At 38.8% G+C, this 18,154-nt stretch overlaps 1 protein-coding gene across 1 annotated transcript; it reads right to left on the bottom strand.

Moving 5' to 3' along the window:
• Positions 1-9,223: 9,223 nt before the first annotated feature.
• On the bottom strand, positions 9,224-15,156 carry LOC477647 (ALG10 alpha-1,2-glucosyltransferase). Its single transcript, XM_038576159.1, has 3 exons — positions 14,817-15,156; positions 13,164-13,361; positions 9,224-10,950 (listed from the first exon to the last, which is right to left on the bottom strand). The coding sequence occupies exons 1-3, from the start codon at positions 14,997-14,999 to the stop codon at positions 9,895-9,897; spliced, it is 1,437 nt and encodes a 478-aa protein (XP_038432087.1). The 5' UTR covers positions 15,000-15,156; the 3' UTR covers positions 9,224-9,894.
• Positions 15,157-18,154: the final 2,998 nt, after the last annotated feature.

The raw sequence follows: 18,154 nt of genomic DNA, 5'->3' as shown, positions 1-18,154 counted from the left end.
TAAATGTCGAGGTGTTGAACAATTTTTATTGATTTGGGTGGGGGGAAGCTCTCTATTTCCTGGATCTGAATGCCTGTTTCTCTTCCCAGATTAGGAAAGTTTTCAGCTAGGATTTGTTCAAATACATATTCTGGTCCTTTGTCCCTTTCGGCGCCCTCGGGAACCCCAATTAAACGTAGGTTTTTCTTCCTGAGGATGTCCTTTATTTCCGTTAATCTATCCTCATGGTCTTTGTTTGTCTCTTTTTTCCTCAGTTTCCCTCTTTGCCATCAACTTGTCTTCTATGTCACTCACTCGTTCTTCCACCTCGTTAACCCTCGTCGTTAGGACTTCTAGTTTGGATTGCATCTCATTCAATTGATTGATTTTCAATTTCTGCCTGATTGGATCTAAATTCTGCAGTCATGAAGTCTCTTGAGTCCTTTATGCTTTTTTCTAGAGCCACCAGTAGCTGTATGATAGTGCTTCTGAATTGGCTTTCTGACATTGAATTGTAATCCAGATTTTGTAACTCTGTGGGAGAGAGGACTGTTTCTGATTCTTTCTTTTGAGGTGAGGTTTTCTTTCTAGTCATTTTGCTCAGTGCAGAGTGGCCAAAAACAAGTTGTATTGGGAAAAGGAGAAAAAGAGAGAGAAAGAAGGAAAGAAAAGAGAAAAAGAAAAAAGGAAGAAAAAAAGGAAAAAAAAGAAGAAAAAGAGAAAGAAAAAGAAAGAAAGGAAAAAAAGGGTGAGGGAAGCAAACAGAAATCAAAAAGCAAAAAAAAAAAAAAACAAAAAACAAAAAAAAAAACACACCACGGGGGAGTATCTTCTGATTCTGTGTACTTTAAGTCCCTTGACTTCCCCTGGAACTTGTCCTTCTAGCTGGTCTTCTGGGGGAGGGGCCTGTTGTGCTGATTCTCAGGTGTTAGCACTTGGGGGAGCTGCTGTGCCCCTGCCTGGTGTGCAGGGCTCAGTGGGGGTTGTTTACCCCATGAGGCCCCAGGAGCAACAGCCCCAGTGGCGGGGCAGCTCTGGAAACCTGGATTCAGCTCCGGCAGGAACTCCGTCTACAGGGCCTGGAGGCTCCGGGCGGGGCCGCTGATCTGCTCAGCTGGGGCAGGAGCGTCCTCGCTGTCCTGGGCCCTCCCGGCCTCTGCCTGTCCCGGGGGAGGCCGGATCCTGGGCTGTGTCCCGGCGCCCTGTGCTCCGGAGCCTGCGCTGGTGGATTCGCGCTCCCGCCCCGCAGCCCCCTCCGTGGAGCCGCCCCCGAGCCCCCCGAGCTGCTCCCGCCCCGCAGCCCCCTCCGCGGAGCCGCCGCCCGAGCCCCCCCGAGCTGCTCCGGGCCCCGCCGTGCGCGCTGCAGCCCTTAGGGAGCTCGGCGCACTCTCCCGGGGCGCAGGTGCCTGTTAGTGTCCCCGGGAGCCCGAGGGCATCCCCGCCCTCCTGGGTCCTGCTCCACCTCCCTGGAGCCCCTTTCCGCCCGGGAAGGTCGGTGCAGCTCCTGCTCCTCCGGGACGGGGCTCTCCTGTCCTGGGGACACTCGCCCCGGCCTCAGCCCGGCTCCTCGCGGGGCCCCTCCCCCTCGGAGGCCTTTGTTTCTTTATTTCTTTTTCCCCGTCTTCCTACCTTGATAGAAGCGCGAACTCTTCTCACTGTAGTATTCCAGCTGGTCTCTCTTTAATTCTCAGGCCGAATTCATAGATTTTCAGGATAATTTGAAGGTTTTCTAGGTAGTTTGGTGGGGACAGGTGATTTGGGGACCCTACTCTTCCGCCCTCTTGCCCCTCCTCTCTCTCAACTTCTTTGAAGCACAGGCTGTCAGATTATACACATTTAGAGATTTAGTATAGCAGCCTGTGTAAAAGGGCAGGCGCTCTTGGAGCCATACTTCCTAGGTTTGCAATGTATCAATCCCTCTACTTCAATTTCCTCATCAATAGAATGGGAATAGCATCAGCTTCAGTTATTATGAGGCTTAAATAAATTAGTCCATATTTAAGACTTAGACTAGTACCTAGCGCATATCAAGCGCTCCATTAATGTCACTGTTGCCATCACCTAGTGCTCAAGTGGGATAATTGTGCTGAGCAGTTTCTGTTCACACCCCTTTATTCTGCGTGGAATGTTCAGTCTTTACCCATTCTCACCAAATACAGTCTCAGATGTAATTTTTCCCATGAAATATTTCAGTCAAATGTAATTTCTATTTCCAAGTAAACTCCCTCGCTTTAAATTCCACCTTAGTGATATTATGCTTTGCAATAGGTAGCCCCCAATTAAGAGGTGAGCTACTCTTGTCTGGAATAGGTTAGTCACTTTTGTTTTTGATACCATTCTTACATAAGGGATCTTCGAATAGTTGTTGGACTTAATTATAAATTTTATGATTTAGTATATATATATATATATATATATATATATATATATATATATATATATATATATTTAAAAGCACTGAGGAGCAAACAAAAGCAGGCAGGAATTGGATTGGATAGGATTTGACAATTGGAAGAGTCCACTGGGTGAGAACCATGTTTATATGACTTTTTTCCGAGCCCAGAAAGCTGCAACATCACTGGCTTGAGGTGTGAGAGCACGGTGTTTAAGGTGGCTAAAAATGAAGAGAAATCCTGGAAAGGAAGGACATAAAAGAGGAACCACCAAACCCATGTATAAGTTGCTGGCTGACATATAAGCGGGGGAAACTCCAAGAAGCCCAGTGAAAGTCAGAACTGGACATCTAACAGAGCAGGGATCTCTTCTCCTCACCAAAATGTGGTATTTGAGTCCTGCCAAGGTAAAGGTTTTGGAAAAGCATTCCGGGCTTTCTAAAGACCTACACTAACAATGAAAACCAAACCTCTACAAGTTCAAGGTGATCATCCAGTAGTTTCACTGTCTTCCATTACTATGAGAATAAAAGGAAGATTATATACTTATCCGCAATAGTGATGGGCATTCATTCAGATGCTTACAAATTCTGTTCAGTTCCATTATTTCAAGACTAATAAAATTGTAAGATTTGGTGGGTGGTAAACAAAGAAAAATGGCTAGTAGCATAGAATGAATGAGCCACTGGTATCCAGTTTAGATTAGAAAATATGTTAAATAGACACAGTAAATTATTACAAAACATGAATTTATTTACAAGCAAAATGAAACCATGATATCTGAACAAACTTCTTAAAAAGGAAAACAAGTCTTTTATTCTTATAAATAGATGTACTTTAAAATCAGTGACATAAACCCACAATTTTAGAAGTAAAATAAGCTTCTCCATTTTACAGAACAGTTATCTAATAAAATATAAAACTTAAAAGCATCTACAACATTTGTAGGTTTTTTTCAAAAAAGGATTAAGCTTTTCCAGTCAAAATTTTAAAAAAATTCCAAAGTATATCATGTTTGACAATTTGCTTCCAAATGGGAGTCTCTTTAGAGAAACTAAGTAACAATTTTCAAACAACTATGCCCCTCCATTTGGTAGCTGGAATCATCTAATTAAAACAAAGGTCTTTACTTCAATGTAAATATGGCTAACACTCCAATCCTGATGGGTATTTTTTCCCCTCCCTTAAATTCATAAGTACGTACATATTTCACTCCGAGACACCATCACCAAAACAGAAATGGAGGATAACATGGCAGATGGAAGATTACCTGGCTCTGGAATAGCCGAAACTGGTGTGGGCCTCATATTCCTGACTTATAAAAACAGAGAGTATAATCATTCCTCATGCTTACTTCGAATTTTAAACTTTGCTATGAATTTGAAGATAGACTTGAATTTGAAGGTAGACTTCATGCTCTTCTCCCTCCCCCCCATCAATTGACAGCAGTTAACCTGGATTCTGGAGTCAGCCTGCCTACATATGAATCCCAGCTCAGCCAGTTATTTCGCAATCTTGGGAAAAATATTTAATCTCCCTTTACTCAGTTTCTTCATGTGTAGAGCAGATATATTAAAAACAGTACTGATCCCACAATGTTGTTATGATCCATAAAAAACGTGGGTAAAGCACTTACATCTGTGGCTAATACAACAATATAGGAGGTTTCAAATTTGTCACCATCATCATTCACTGAGTGTGGGAAAAGATCTTGTCTATGTCCTATGAAGTAAAGAATGCCATATGGGAAGATATATTAGGTTAAATCACCTAAGACATTATAAAACACAAAATTATAAAACGCAAAAATGATTGCTTTTTATATTTACCTTAGCTTCATATAATTTAGAAAATATTGTGAATAACATTATAATAAATAGACATGGATGACTATAAATTACTTTGTAGTTCAAAACTTAAAACTATAAAAAAAGGTTTTAACTCAGATTAAGAAAGTTTAATTACCAGAACACTCAGAAATGTAGTACAATATCACCACCTAGTGGATACTGTATTTAAAAACATTTTATAGATCGTGCTTGCCCTATTTATCTTTAGGAGGAAAATCCTTTTCAAATAGAAGCACATTCTCTTCACTAATGTAAAGGGGATTTAAAAAAATAGAAAACAAATTTAAACTATATTAGCAGTAATCTTAAACACTATAGCTAAAAATACCTCCTACTAAGTTGTGTATCTCAAATTTACTTCTAAACAAGGTAGCAGAGTTAAAAGTACAATTTTTGTTCGGAAATTTAAAATATATTGAGGACAGCATGCAATTCACCAGAAATACTTCACCATGACTTCTCAATTAATGCAAAAAATATTAGTTGTAACAAACAATGAATTTCACATCACTGGGTTGTGAAGCATCTTAAAAAAAAACATTTTACACTACCTACTAATCTGAATCTCTTCTGAAGCATTCCTGATAAACAGAAATCTTGCCAATGAGTGGGGAAACTTGTTCTTTTCTGGATCCATTCCCAGCCAGAGACTAAGTAAGTAAAGAATGTATGTTTTGAATCAGTTGAAATCTGTTGGCCTTTGATATAAACTTTAGGGAATAAACAATAGTCCACTCCTTTTTCCAAATAATTACTCTTCAATTATCAGAGCTTATCAAGTTGTAGGATCTCTACTTCTCCAAGTTAAGCGTCCTGTATATTCGTTTAAAAGCCATTTATCTTACAACTGTTTGTGCACCTTTAAATAGCTGCTAGCATTTTAAAAAATGACTTCATTCAATACAAAAAAATAGTATGTCATGAATGTTCCGGCTAATGCAAAGTAAAGACAGAATACAAATTCTCTCTCCACATTTTACTTCTCTTAATGAAAAACTTTCTCAGTGAGGCAGAGTATCAGTTAAAAACTCACAGGCTTGGGAGTCAGGCCAATCTATGTTCTTAAGTGACAGTGCAGACTTTGGGCAACTTGCCTGATCTGCCTTAACTTTAGTTTCTCCAGCAGTCATATAAAAATATGAGTAGGATCAAATGAGATAATGTTTATAAATCAGCCAGTATAATGCCTAAACATTGTAGGTGCTCAAAAAAAGATAGCAATTATTAGTTACCATTAGTTTTCTTCCCTCTCTTATTTTGTTATGTGCCCCCAACCCCAGTGGTTCAACTGAACTGTATCATTGTCAAGTTTCAGTCAGTGTGAAAAAAACAAAATACTTAATATTTATCTCCTCAGAAAAATATCGTATCTCTTTTTGTCTGATGGTGATGCACTGGGTTCAAATTAAATTAACATTAAATTTATCAAATGCCCAACTTCTAATAATCAAAATACATTACTGGATTTCTTCATTTTGGCAACACTTCTTACCCTAGAAATAATTTCCAAATGTTACAGAATTCAGCGTTAGATTATGGATAATGTTAAGAATTATATCATCTATCCATTTTTACTATAATTTTCTCAGCTATACAAGTTTTAATATATTGGAGTTGTCTTATTGTCGTCATTTAGATACATAAAAAAATACTCTAGTAGTTAGATGCACCCTAACTAAAGTAACACAAATTATTCATGATTTTTTAAATCTCTTCCCCCTTAAAAGTTTAATAAGCATCAGACATTTTACGGCTTATATTCTAATGGTTGAAAGTTACTTATTGTTCTTATTTAAATAAACAGCAATAATTTTGAAATCACATCCTATTATAATAACAACAAATAACATATTTACAAGTAGATACATGTATAAGTTTTAAACACTATGGTAAATACAAAAAATTAAAACTAGGTCCGAAAATTTAGGCAGAAAAAAGTTTAGAATGGCTTTCATTATGAAGCATGTGATTTATTTCCTAAAATTAGCTTATGGTTACATAGTATGTTTTTTCTAGGACTCACTTCATTCTGTGCTAAAAACTTCATTCAGTATACATTTATTTGACATTTACTATATATTTACGAACTTTATGGATATATAACAGGGGCTGAATTATTTTTGAAATAAGGCTAGACACATGTCAGGCTAAAATAACTACAGTCAAGACAAATACTGTTCTCATTTGAAGTGAGGAGAAAAGATTAAACCACCAAGTGGCTTTATTGAATCTAACACCACAAATACAGAAATCCTAACTTTCATGTTAAATGCTTTTTCTACAAGCCCATGGTTCCTAAGTCATATTCAAATTTCCATTCAAAAAAGCTTTCTCATTTTATTTGCATTATATTTCTTTCTTGTTTCACTTAAGGAAATTCTAGTTGCCTCAAAGATAATAAATGCTCTCCAGCCTAATTAACATGAATTCTTTTTTATATCACATTTCACTTAAATGTTTACCAAAAATAACTGTCTACTATTTTGGGGGCATAATAAAAATGAGGATGGATCCCTTTTCCTCTCCTCTCCTATCTTCAGACAATTACAAAGAAAAAGAAAATGTCAAGCAAGTGGCAGTTAAATTCAAACTAGAAATACATGACATTAAGCTATTTATCTAATATAAATAAACTGCATTAAGCTACTTATATTAATGTACCTCATGAAAGACTAAGCATGTTCCAGAAATAGCTTTAAGAGGAGGAAGAGGCCAGACAGCTAACATAATTTCTCTTACCAAAATGACATTCTATGTTTAAGCTCAGGAACATTGTATTCCCAAATAATTTAAAAACACAGTCAGATACATAAAAAGATTTCTGGTATCCACTAAAAGAAAACATAAATAATACATGAGGAAACGCATAGCACACTGCAAGCTTACAAATGCCATATAAAGGAAATACTCTTTATCAATGGAATTTCATATAAGGTAGAAAAAGTTCAAAAAGTTTATTACAAGGCTTAAAAATTTATGGACTAAATCTTTTTATGATATTTTTAAAAATTATTCTACTTAAAAGACTTTAACAATAATTACTAGGCTCCACAGCTCTCCAACTTATCAATACTTTTTAATAATCATCTTTTAATCAAGAGATTCAATTACATTTAATTTTTTAAAGACTCATGTCAAAAGTATGTACTTAATTCTTGAAAAATATTCAAACCACAAATGCAACTTAGGATATTTCTAAAAGCTATGCTCCACAGCACCATTTAATTCACAGTATTCTTTTCTAAAATGTTGTGTTGTATTTTATATACTTTATAGAAAACATGGAAGATTAACCTGTTTCCCTCTGAGTGTGGATTTCCTCCAAACACTCTTAAAATAGCAAGAATTCAACACTTACAAATGAACTGGAACAATGATTCCCCCGTGGAGTGGAATGGTTTCCTCATGTTTGCCAGAATGGATTAGAGAGGAAGTTTTTGCTTCTCAGAAATATTCCTAACCACAAACGCCTTGTATTAATAATATCAGATCAAGAAGTTATGTATTTTGACTTCCTGAAACTCAGAGCTCCATTACAAAATAATAATTTCTTTGTTTCTTATCTAATTACCAAAGAAAAAAAAAGTAAAAATATCTGTCAACGATCAGTTACAACTTGAGAGTCAACCTACTTTTCTAACTACTGAACAGAGTACAAGACTGTCCTGTACTTATTACTCAAGACTATACCTATAATTTTCACCTGCACAATTTTATATTTGCAAATGCAGGATATTTTCCAAATCTATCCACTATTTAAAACCCAGAGAAAGCACAATCCAACACTGAAGACAAAGTAATTTTTTCACAGTTATTTTTAAGTTTACAAATGTAAAGTGAGATTAAAAGATACATTTATTCACAGTTCTAAGTTTTTGCATGTCAAAGTTAAAACATGTCCAAATAATACTTTTCTGCAATGGAATGACACAAAATGAATACACGAAACAGTAGACACAGAATCCAAAGACACATAAAAAAACCCTATCTGAGCAGTTGCTTCCTAATCTACAAAAGAAAACTAGATCAAATGATTTCTAAACTTCCTTTCAATTCTAACTATTTTGGATAATGGAATCCAATACCAATTGCCTTTTCTTCTGTAATTATGTAGTATTATGTAAATTTACCTTTCAGTAAAGATATATTTTTATTTAAAATATCTCAGCAAAAAAATTATTTCCTACAAAATTTAAGAGGTTTATCCTAAAATATCCTTTGGTAACTTCAGTGGGTGAAAGGTATCCCACAAAAAAGATGTCTACCCAGAACCTGTAAATGTGCCCTCATTTGGTAAAAGGGTCTTTGTAGATTTAATTAAAGATCTCCATGTGAGACCCTCCTGGATTAGTCTAAACCCTAACCCAATGACATTGTCCTTATAAGAGAAAGAAGACCATGTGAAGACAGAGGCAGAGATTGGAGTGCTGCACTGTAAACCAAGGAACAGCAAGGACTGCACACAGCCACCAGCAGTTAAGATTCTCCCTCAAAGCCTCCATAAGTAACCAGCCTAGCCAACACTTTTAGACTTCTAGCCTCAAGGGCTATGAGAGACATTCTTTTAAGCTACCAAGTGTGTGGTTATCTGTTACGGCAGCCATAAAAAAACTAAAACAGTAATGTATTTCAGACAGAAAATCTCTTTTAAAAGGTACTATGATTGACACAATTTATCTTTGGCCATCATACATTTCATACCAAGAATTAATCAAAAGGGGGCACCTGGCTGGCACAGTCAGTACAGTGTGCCACTTTTTGATGTTGGGGTCATGAGTTCGAGCCCTACTTTAGGTATACAGATTACTTAAATAATATTAAAAAAAAATTAGTAGGACCTCTGGGTGGCTCGGTCAGTTAAGCACCCAATTCTTGATTTCAGTTCAGATCATCATCTCAGGGTTGTGAGACTAAGCCCCATGTTGAGCTCTGCGCTAGGGGTGGAGTCTGCTTAAAATTCTCTTTTCCTTTCCCCTGCCTTCCCCCCTCCTCCCCCTCCACTCACATGCTCTCTCTAAAAAAAAAAAAAAAAAAAAAATTAAAATTAAATAAATAAAATAAAAATAAAGAATTAGTGAACGGGCTTGATCATTTCTAGACTTTTAACAAAAATCAACAACTTAATTACAAGATAAATCTAGATGAGCCTCTAATTTTTAACATTTACTATCAGTGAGCCTATTTTGTCTTATGATTAAAATTATATTTACTGAAATGTTAAGTAACTTTTCAATCAAGAATATTACCTGATGATTTGCAAATTTTTTCAAATACTTTGCCTGCTACTGCTTTCTAAAGACAATTAATAAATAAGTTTCAGTACCAAAAAGCTCAGTTTTCTTAAACTTGTACCTGTAAAATGTTTCCCAGCTTTCTGTATGGCCAGCAGTATCAAAGGGCTATCATGAAATAACTGTAAACAATTTCATTTTCCATTATTCAGGCTTATGGAGCAAGTTTTAAACTCTTCTCAGTTCTTAAACACTTCCTTGGATTTATTATATATGTTTATAACACATATATGTGATGCTTAAAACACAAAAAAATCTGATGTGACCTGTGGATCACCACCGTGCCTAAAAGAAAGTCCATAATTTTTACCTGTTCAGTTGTTCATTGTGGAGATAGTCTAAATAAGAAGTCTATTTTTAGGATTCAAGATATCTCTGATGTTACCACATAAACCTCTGGATGTCCTGACTATTTGGCCACTGAAAAGTCTTGTTCAAGAAGATATAAAAAGTTAGGAAATTGACAACTGCATAGCAACCCAGTTCACAAACAAGTCTAGATATAGGGGGCAGAGGTATGTTAAGCCTATAAATAACATAAGGTAAAATGAAGTAACGAAATTCTAGCAGTTTCTGAGGTACTGTAACAGTAAACAAGCAAATAAAAAACATTAAATTCCAGAAAATCGACTTTGATTTCAGCGAGTCAGCTATACTCCAGCCAGCAAATATATATACTGGAACTAACAAGTATTTCACAATTTCGTACCTCTGAAAAACTCTTTTCCATACATAGAATGTATAATGTCTATTATCTGCAAGCAAGTATTTATGAGCATAAGTAAATTTCCAAACTAAAAAAAGAGAGACCAAGGTAATCACAAAAAACTGAATTCTACGTTTCCAAACTAAGGAAAGAAAAGCCCGAATTTTGCTAGGAGACAGTAGGTGAGGAAAGGAAAAAAAGAGAGTAAAAGAGAAAAAGTAGAAGAGTTGAGGAAAATGTAGACAGGCTTCATGACTACTTCGATCGCCAATAACAATCCCACCATTAACAACTACAAAAACACAAAATAGAAATACTAGAAGGATGTAGGGCCAAGTCAAAAGGAAAAGCATACTCAAGTTCTTAAAGGACATGGAATAAACCAAAAGAAACTGAAGAATTTTCCTGAACTCTGAAAATGGTCCTTTAATAGGGGGAAGCCTCTCTTCCTTTTTCTTTTGTAGCTCAGTTTTCCAGGCTTCAGTTAGTTTTTGTGCAATGACGTTTCCTGCGCAGAAGACAGCCCAGATGATATTAGTTTGACGAAACATGAAGCCACAAAATCCAAGCAAAGCTGAAGTTTTATGATTTCCATAAAGACACATCAAATAGGCAAAAAGAGTAAAAAACATGGATCCTGCTTCTGTATAATAAAGGAAGTTAAAAAAATAGAGTGTGGGAAATACTGCTAATGTTAATGTTGATAAGATTCTCTGGACACTTGAGGCAGCCTAAGGGGAAGAGAAAACACATGTAAAATTATTTTCATGATAAAATAAATATGCCATTTCTGCTAAGAGAGATTTATTAAAAAAACAAAAACTGTCTGAATCTTAAGTAAAATTATCCAATATTAATCTTATTTCTAGCTTTGCAAAAATACAATATACATTTTAAGGACACTTTCTGGTCCCTTTTAGTTGTATCTATCAGTTTGGAAGCCATGAAGACAATACATGTTTATGTCAAAGCCTCTATGTCCTGAAATACTTTGAGTTATTCAGCAAATAGAGTTAAGGGAGTTATCGTGTGAAAGACACTGAACTCAATTCTGTAAGGAACATGTTGATGAATGGCACATAGGGCACATGGTTTCACTTCCTTGAACTTAAGTCTTAGGGCCTCCAATCAGCATTTATTTAACCATCATCAATTCCTTTTAAAGACAACCCCTTGAAAACTCTACTTTAGAGAAAATATAACTATGTATATAGCATTTATACTACCCATATATACTATACCCAATGATCTTACTGTTTCATGATGAACTTACTGGGTTCTTCCTGAAAACAGTGGGCCCAGTCTAAAGCTAAATATCTTATTTTGGCGTTTCTCACTATTTCAGATTTTGAAAGCATTCTTACCTTCCGAAATTTTATCCTTCATTTAATCTAAATCACCAAATCAAACCATGCCACTCTCTTGGTTAAAACTATAAGGCTGGGCAGCCCGGGTGGCTCAACGTTTTAGCACCGCCTTCAGTCAGGGCCTGATCCTGGGGACCCAGGATCAAGTCCCATGTCGAGCTCCCTGCGTGGCGCCTGCTTCTCCCTCTGCCTGTGTCTCTGCCTCTCTCTCTCTCTGTGTCTCTCATGAATAAATAAATAATCTTAAAAAATAAAAATAAAATAAAAATAATTTAAAAAAACTATAAGGCTGTCCATCACTGACTAGATAAAGTCCAAAATCCTTTCCATGACACATAAGGACATTCATGACTTCACCTCTATCTACTTGTCCAGCCTCACATCTTATACTTTATAATCCTGTGATCCCAAATAGAAATTCCCTCTGCATCTTGTTGCTCAACTCTTTTCTACCTTTGTTTATGATTTTTCTCCTATCAGGATTCATTTCCCACCCTATAGACCTGTCTGTTCATCAAGATTCAGGTCAGGGACCATCTTTTCTGCGAAGTCTTACCCAATGACACTTATACATCTTCCTGTCAGGCTGCAAAATAAGTGCTCCTCTACTCCTTCTCTGTCCTCGTAACATCTTACGTCTATCTCCCTCTCATGATTACACTATTGAAATCATTTGAGTTAAAAATAATTATTGTAATTACTATTTATTGAGTCCTTACTGTTCTAGTGGGCATTGTTCTAAGCACCTTCCATTTATTAAGCTCCTGTACAGTCCTATGATACAGATCTGTATTATTTCCATTTAACAGATGAAGATATGGGGCAGCCCGGGTGGCTCAGTGGTTTAGCACCGCCTTTAGCCCAGGGTGTGATCCTGGAGACCTGGGATCGAGTCCCATGTCGGGCTCCCTGCATGGAGCCTGCTTCTCTCTCTGCCTGTCTCTCTCTCTCTCTCTCTCTGTGTGTGTATATCATGAATAAATAAATAAAATCTTAAAAAAAAAACAAAAAACAGATGAAGATATGGAGTCACTAAGAGTAACCTGCTGAAAGTAACACAACTTGTAAATGGACAGAATTCATAGCTGGGCAAGCCACCTCAAAATTCCTGGGTTAAATATAGGTATTTCTGTCTTCCCTAATGAAAATAAAAGTTTGGTTAAAAAAAAAAAAGGCCTTATTTATTTCTGTAGTCTCAGTACTTGGCACATGTAATAAGCACAATAAACATTTACTGAACTCGTCTGATTTTCAAATATTTCTTTTAGGTTTTTACAAATAAATAAGTCATTCAAGTATTTAAATACAAATTCCCCTCCTAAAATGGGGGGTGGTGAGGGGCTTGCTTTTTTTCTTTTTTTTATATAAATTCATTTTTCATTGATGTTCAATTTGCCAACATATAGAATGACACCCAGTGCTCATCCCGTCAAGTGGGGCTTGCTTTTTTATCTTAAAAAAATATATACACACACTAAGTGTTGATGAAACTTTTCACCAGATCTCATAAAACCAAACTGTCAAAATTGTGGACCTGACTATGTATAAACTTGCAATACATTATTTTGGAAACATACCTTGTGCCTGGGTTGTACCTTGCGGAAAAGCAAATACAGTAAATAGAAGTTGCCTACACTGAAGAGAAGATTGACAAATCTGAGCATTCCGATGGAGCAGACCACGTGTTCAGACCATCCAAAGATCCAGCTGGCGGGTTTGACCACTCCAACTGACAGCAGATATAGGCCAGGTAGCGTCGTAATCATGGGATCCCACTTAAAAAAAAGGAAAGGCCAACAATGAAGCAAGAGCAAGATGAAATACAGACAGGCCCCACAAGGGGGTCAAGTTCGAAAACACCTCGACCAACAACCAGACATTTTGGGGGCGTTATTCTGCTACACGGTGGTTGGAGAAGTACTCAGCACATCAAAGGTCTCCTCTAAAGAAAAGTTCTGCGTCCATTTCGCCTCTGTACCTGTTTTGTTGCAGAGGCAGCTGGAGCCAGTAGACAACAATCCTCCGTCTTCGGTTCCAACACCTGCCCTTCCGAGACCCTGTATTTTGGAGATTAAACTCCCCCAAACGTCCCAGTTTTAGACTGTTGGGAAATATTGGCTGGAACTCTGATGGTTTTGGAGAAAAGGAAGATTATTTTTATTTTATTTTATTTTATTTTATTTTATTTTATTTATTTTATTTTATTATTTTATTTTGAGAAAGAAGCAGTCAGAGAGATCAAATCACAGGTTCTATGATGATAGGTAACCTCTACTGAGCCAAGAATCACGCCGAATCCTCTGTACTTAACCCCGCAAAACGTCCTACGGGACATCCCGTTAGAACAGTCGTTCGCAAATGAGTAACCAGAAATTAATCAAAATTAATTCCCTGGGTCGCAGGTCCTCGTAAACACGCAAAGGCCTAATAAAATCAGGCCTTCAACTACAGACTTTATACTTCCCACCACGATTCGACATCGCCTTCCCGGAAGAGTACAGGTGATACTAGTACCTCTGCTTTATTTTTTGATGTCTTACATTTACGTAGCCAATGATATATTCAAACGTGATGCCGTTTCCCCGGGCCCCAGTCTATCCAATTAAGAGGAAAAAGTCCCTGTAAACGCCCAGGACGGAGTTAATGTCACTTGCCACTCCTTGATGGCTGAATGTCCTCCTAACATCTTACATCTATCTCCCTCTCACAATTTACATCACTTAAATCATTTGAGTTAAAAACAATTATTATAATTACTATTGAGTCCGTACGGCTCTAGTGGGCATTGTTCTAAGCACCTCCCATTTATTAAGCTCCACCCCCCCCCCCCCCGCCCGTTCCCCCGAAATAGACCCTGAGGCCCTTGACCAGGGCACTCCAGCGATGCTTTCGGACATTTCCAAGCGGTGGCCCGATGCCTCTCGTCTGGGGACCGGGCACGAAAGCCTGGGAGAGGTCACTCTCCCATCGCCTGCCGAGGACAGGGACACCGACTGGGTACCTGGGTTGTACCCTGCGGTAAAGCAGATCGTTTCCCAGGAGTCCATCTCCCGGAGCAGGACCTCCTGGGGCACAGGTGCGCTCCTGTTCGCTCCCTAGGTGGGCAGGCACGGGAACGAACGGATTGCCCACTTCCCTTCGTCTTTCCGAGCTGAAAGGCTAGAGCGGAGGGACCAAAGGACAAGGGTGGAAGGAAGAAGTGCTGGGTGGGGACAGGTCGCGCGCCCCACCTGCGAGAGGGAGAAGTGGCCCTCACAGTAGCGCTGCGCCTGCGGCAGGTGGAAGATCTCGTCCATGTAGGGCTCTCGCAGCGCCCGGCTGAAGGCGGAGAAGAGGAGACAGGACACCAGAAAGGTGCAGCTCAGGGCAGCCGAAAAGTAGTAGCCCTCGAGCTGCGCCATGCCCGTCCCCATAGCCACCGCGCCGGAACCGCGCCCCGGAAAACCTGCTCGGGGCTCCCCGAGCCCGCAGAGCCGAGCTGGAAACTCGGGCTCGAAATGGGCGCGCAAGGCGGGACTGGCCGGACGGGACTGAGCATAGCCGGAAAGCAAAGGATGCTGGGAGAGCGCGGACCTTCCCCCTCCCCGCCCCCCCAGCGAACTTCCGGAGGAATCCGGTCACTGTTTCCGGAGTGACGAGTTTAGGTAACGGACCGGGCTGCTGGCCTGTCAATCACGTTGCGCGGAGGCCGCGGAGTGGACAGAGCCACCAGGAGGGGCGGGCCTCGGGGTCCACGCGCGCCGCACATTCGCGGCTAGTGCTTCCAGCCCGCAGCTTCCCGGTGGGTTTTTTTTTTTTTTTTTTTTTTCCAGCTCGTTTCCACTTCCTGACCAGGAGGTGGCGGCCCTCCCCCGCGTTTGCAATCACGAAGCTTTTCAGAATTTGCCCGTTTCCTCCCCATTTTTTTTTTTTTTTTTTTGGTCCTGTGATCTGAATTGCAATCTGCGATGGCAGAGTATTTGATATCCGCAACTTTGGCGGGTGGGAGGGGAACGTTGGTTATGGAAGCTAAGATTAATACTTTCCGGTTAAAACGTGATGATCCTGCTGGGTGAACCTCACGAATTACAAGTGTTTTTTTGTTTTGTTTTGTTTTGTTTTGTTTTAAGGTTAAAAAGGAACTCTTTCAGGGCAGCCCGGGTGGCTCAGTGGTTGAGCATCTGCCTTGGGCCCAGGGCGTGACCCTGGAGACGCAGGATCGAGTCCCACGTCCGGCTCCTTGCATGGGGCCTGCTTCTCCCTCTGCCTCTCTATGTCTCTGATGAATAAATAAATGAAATCTTAAAAAAAAAAAAAAAGAAAAAGAAAAAAGACTTGCAGAATGTGGGTACTCTCAAAGGGGATTTAGTGACATCGGCATTCATAGCGCACTCTGATAACCGGATTGAAGTACTCTACAGGGGTTGGGGAAAGCAATCATCTCAGGATTTGGGTCCTTTTAGATAAGAGGAAGGCGGGCTCTATGCCTTCAAGTTTGATTGTGCTTGTTAACATCTCTATCGCAGTATTTTATCTTCATTTTTAGATAATAAGCACTAGCATTATGCAGCACTTGTATTGGTAGCCCCGCCGCTTAGGAATTAGTTGGACAGTTAGGAAATCGGGGCCAAGAAAATACGGAGTCAGGACAGCTTTAAAAAAACAAAAACAAAAACAAAAACCAAAAAACAAAACGGCACCAACATCCTGTTTTGCAGCTTGGAGAGGACCGCGCTAACATTTTGGTTTGCAGCCTTGGCAGAAATGACTTCTGCAAAACATCCTAGCATAAGACAGTTAACCACAAAGCATTTGTTAATATCACGGGCAAGGGACCTTGAAGGTATAAGACCCCAAATGTCAGCAAAAGAAAAGAAGAAGAAGAAAAAAAAAAAAAAGGCCTTCAACACGAAGACATTAACCTACTAACCTAATGGGTAGACAGATCCTGACCAAACCCCTGATGGGCACAACTTAGCACACCCTGATGGCTTAAGAAAGTTCTGTAAAAGAGCTCCTAAAAACCCCTAAACTTAGAAACTTGGAAGATGACCCTGGGGAGGTGGTCCTTCTTGGGGAGCTTTATACTATTGCTCAATGAACTTTGCTTTACTGCCCACCACTCTTTATCTGGTCTACCTCTTCATTCTTCCAAGAGGGGTGATCAAGAACCCCGGGGCACTGAGGGGACACATCCTGTAATACTGCAAATGGCTTTCACATACTAAGCACTTACACTGGTGGACTGTTACAGGTTGTGTAGATGTCACACATTTCTTGTATTAGGAGTTAGGGGCAGGAGGTGAGAGAGTATTTGAAGAATGCTCAAGTAAATTACATCTTGTAATTTTGCTTTGAGCATAGTTGGCAGTGTTTTGCAGAAAAATAACCTCTTGAATTAATCTCAGGTTATCTTCGGTAGAAATGCATCAGGAAAGAGTCAGGATTTGTTTAGTGTTACAAACCTCAGGGTTCTCAGTTCAGCTCTTTCTCTGGGTCAAAGCTAATTCACACAATTTAAACAAATTAAACTGCATGCCTATTCAGTTTCTGCTATTTCCTCAATAAGAGGAGCACAAGGTGAATAAGGGGTAAGATGGGAACATATTTAAACCACTGGAATAAAATCAAGTCAGGATCCTGCTTTGATGTGATGCTTAGGTTTATTTTCCCTACTACCTCCCATTTTAATATTGAGTACATGGTGTACTTACCTATTTGAGATCATGTCCAGATGATACAGTCTTCAAAAAGTTGATATGGTCTATGAGTAATAGCCCCAGATCCCATGACTAACTGTGACGTATACAGTATAGGGGTGGAAGAAGATCTTTTCCCTCTACCCTTCTAAGTTCTCAACTCAGAGCTCAATAACAGAAGACAGATTGGAGAGAAAAAGCATACAAATTTATTTAATATTAATTTTACATGACATAGGAGCCTTCATATGGAAGCAAAAACCTGAAGAGATAGTTCAGCTAGAGTATTTTTTTGTGCTAAGTTTGAGGAGTGGAAAGTAGTCAAAGAATATGGTAAGACAAAAGGTATGAGGTAAGTGTAGTAAACTGGAGGAAACTTAGCAAGCCCTGTTCATTCAAATTTCTCTGTGTTCCTTCAACTTCAAAAATAAGGATACTTTCTTGTGGGTATCAGAAGGGCATCTCTCATGTGAAGCTTTTATGACCTGCTTCAGGTCAGAAAGTCCTCCCTAGATTTTATGATCTACTTCATTGGAAGATCAGAAAACACTTCCCGCACATGCCATTTCTCAAATCCCTTAGGCTTGAAATATTCAATATGCCAAGTTATCATATTTTGAGCTAGCATGTCTTAAACCTCACTTCCCAATAATACTCTGCAGTCCATTGATCTCATCCAGAAATAGTGGGCAATTTTTGAAGGTAGTAGAATAAGGCCAAAGATTTATGCTGCACATTTTTTTCCATAATAATTCTCAGCAACAGCTTATACTATACATCTGACTCATATATACATCTGACTATATATATGTAACTATATATACACACACACATATATAGTTAAACATGAGCCTACTCTATTATGTACATACATGACTAAGTTGTACAAA

Source organism: Canis lupus, chromosome 27 (assembly GCF_011100685.1).
Source record: "Canis lupus familiaris isolate Mischka breed German Shepherd chromosome 27, alternate assembly UU_Cfam_GSD_1.0, whole genome shotgun sequence".
Lineage (NCBI taxonomy): Eukaryota > Metazoa > Chordata > Mammalia > Carnivora > Canidae > Canis > Canis lupus.
This window is presented reverse-complemented; position numbering and strand designations above follow the sequence as displayed.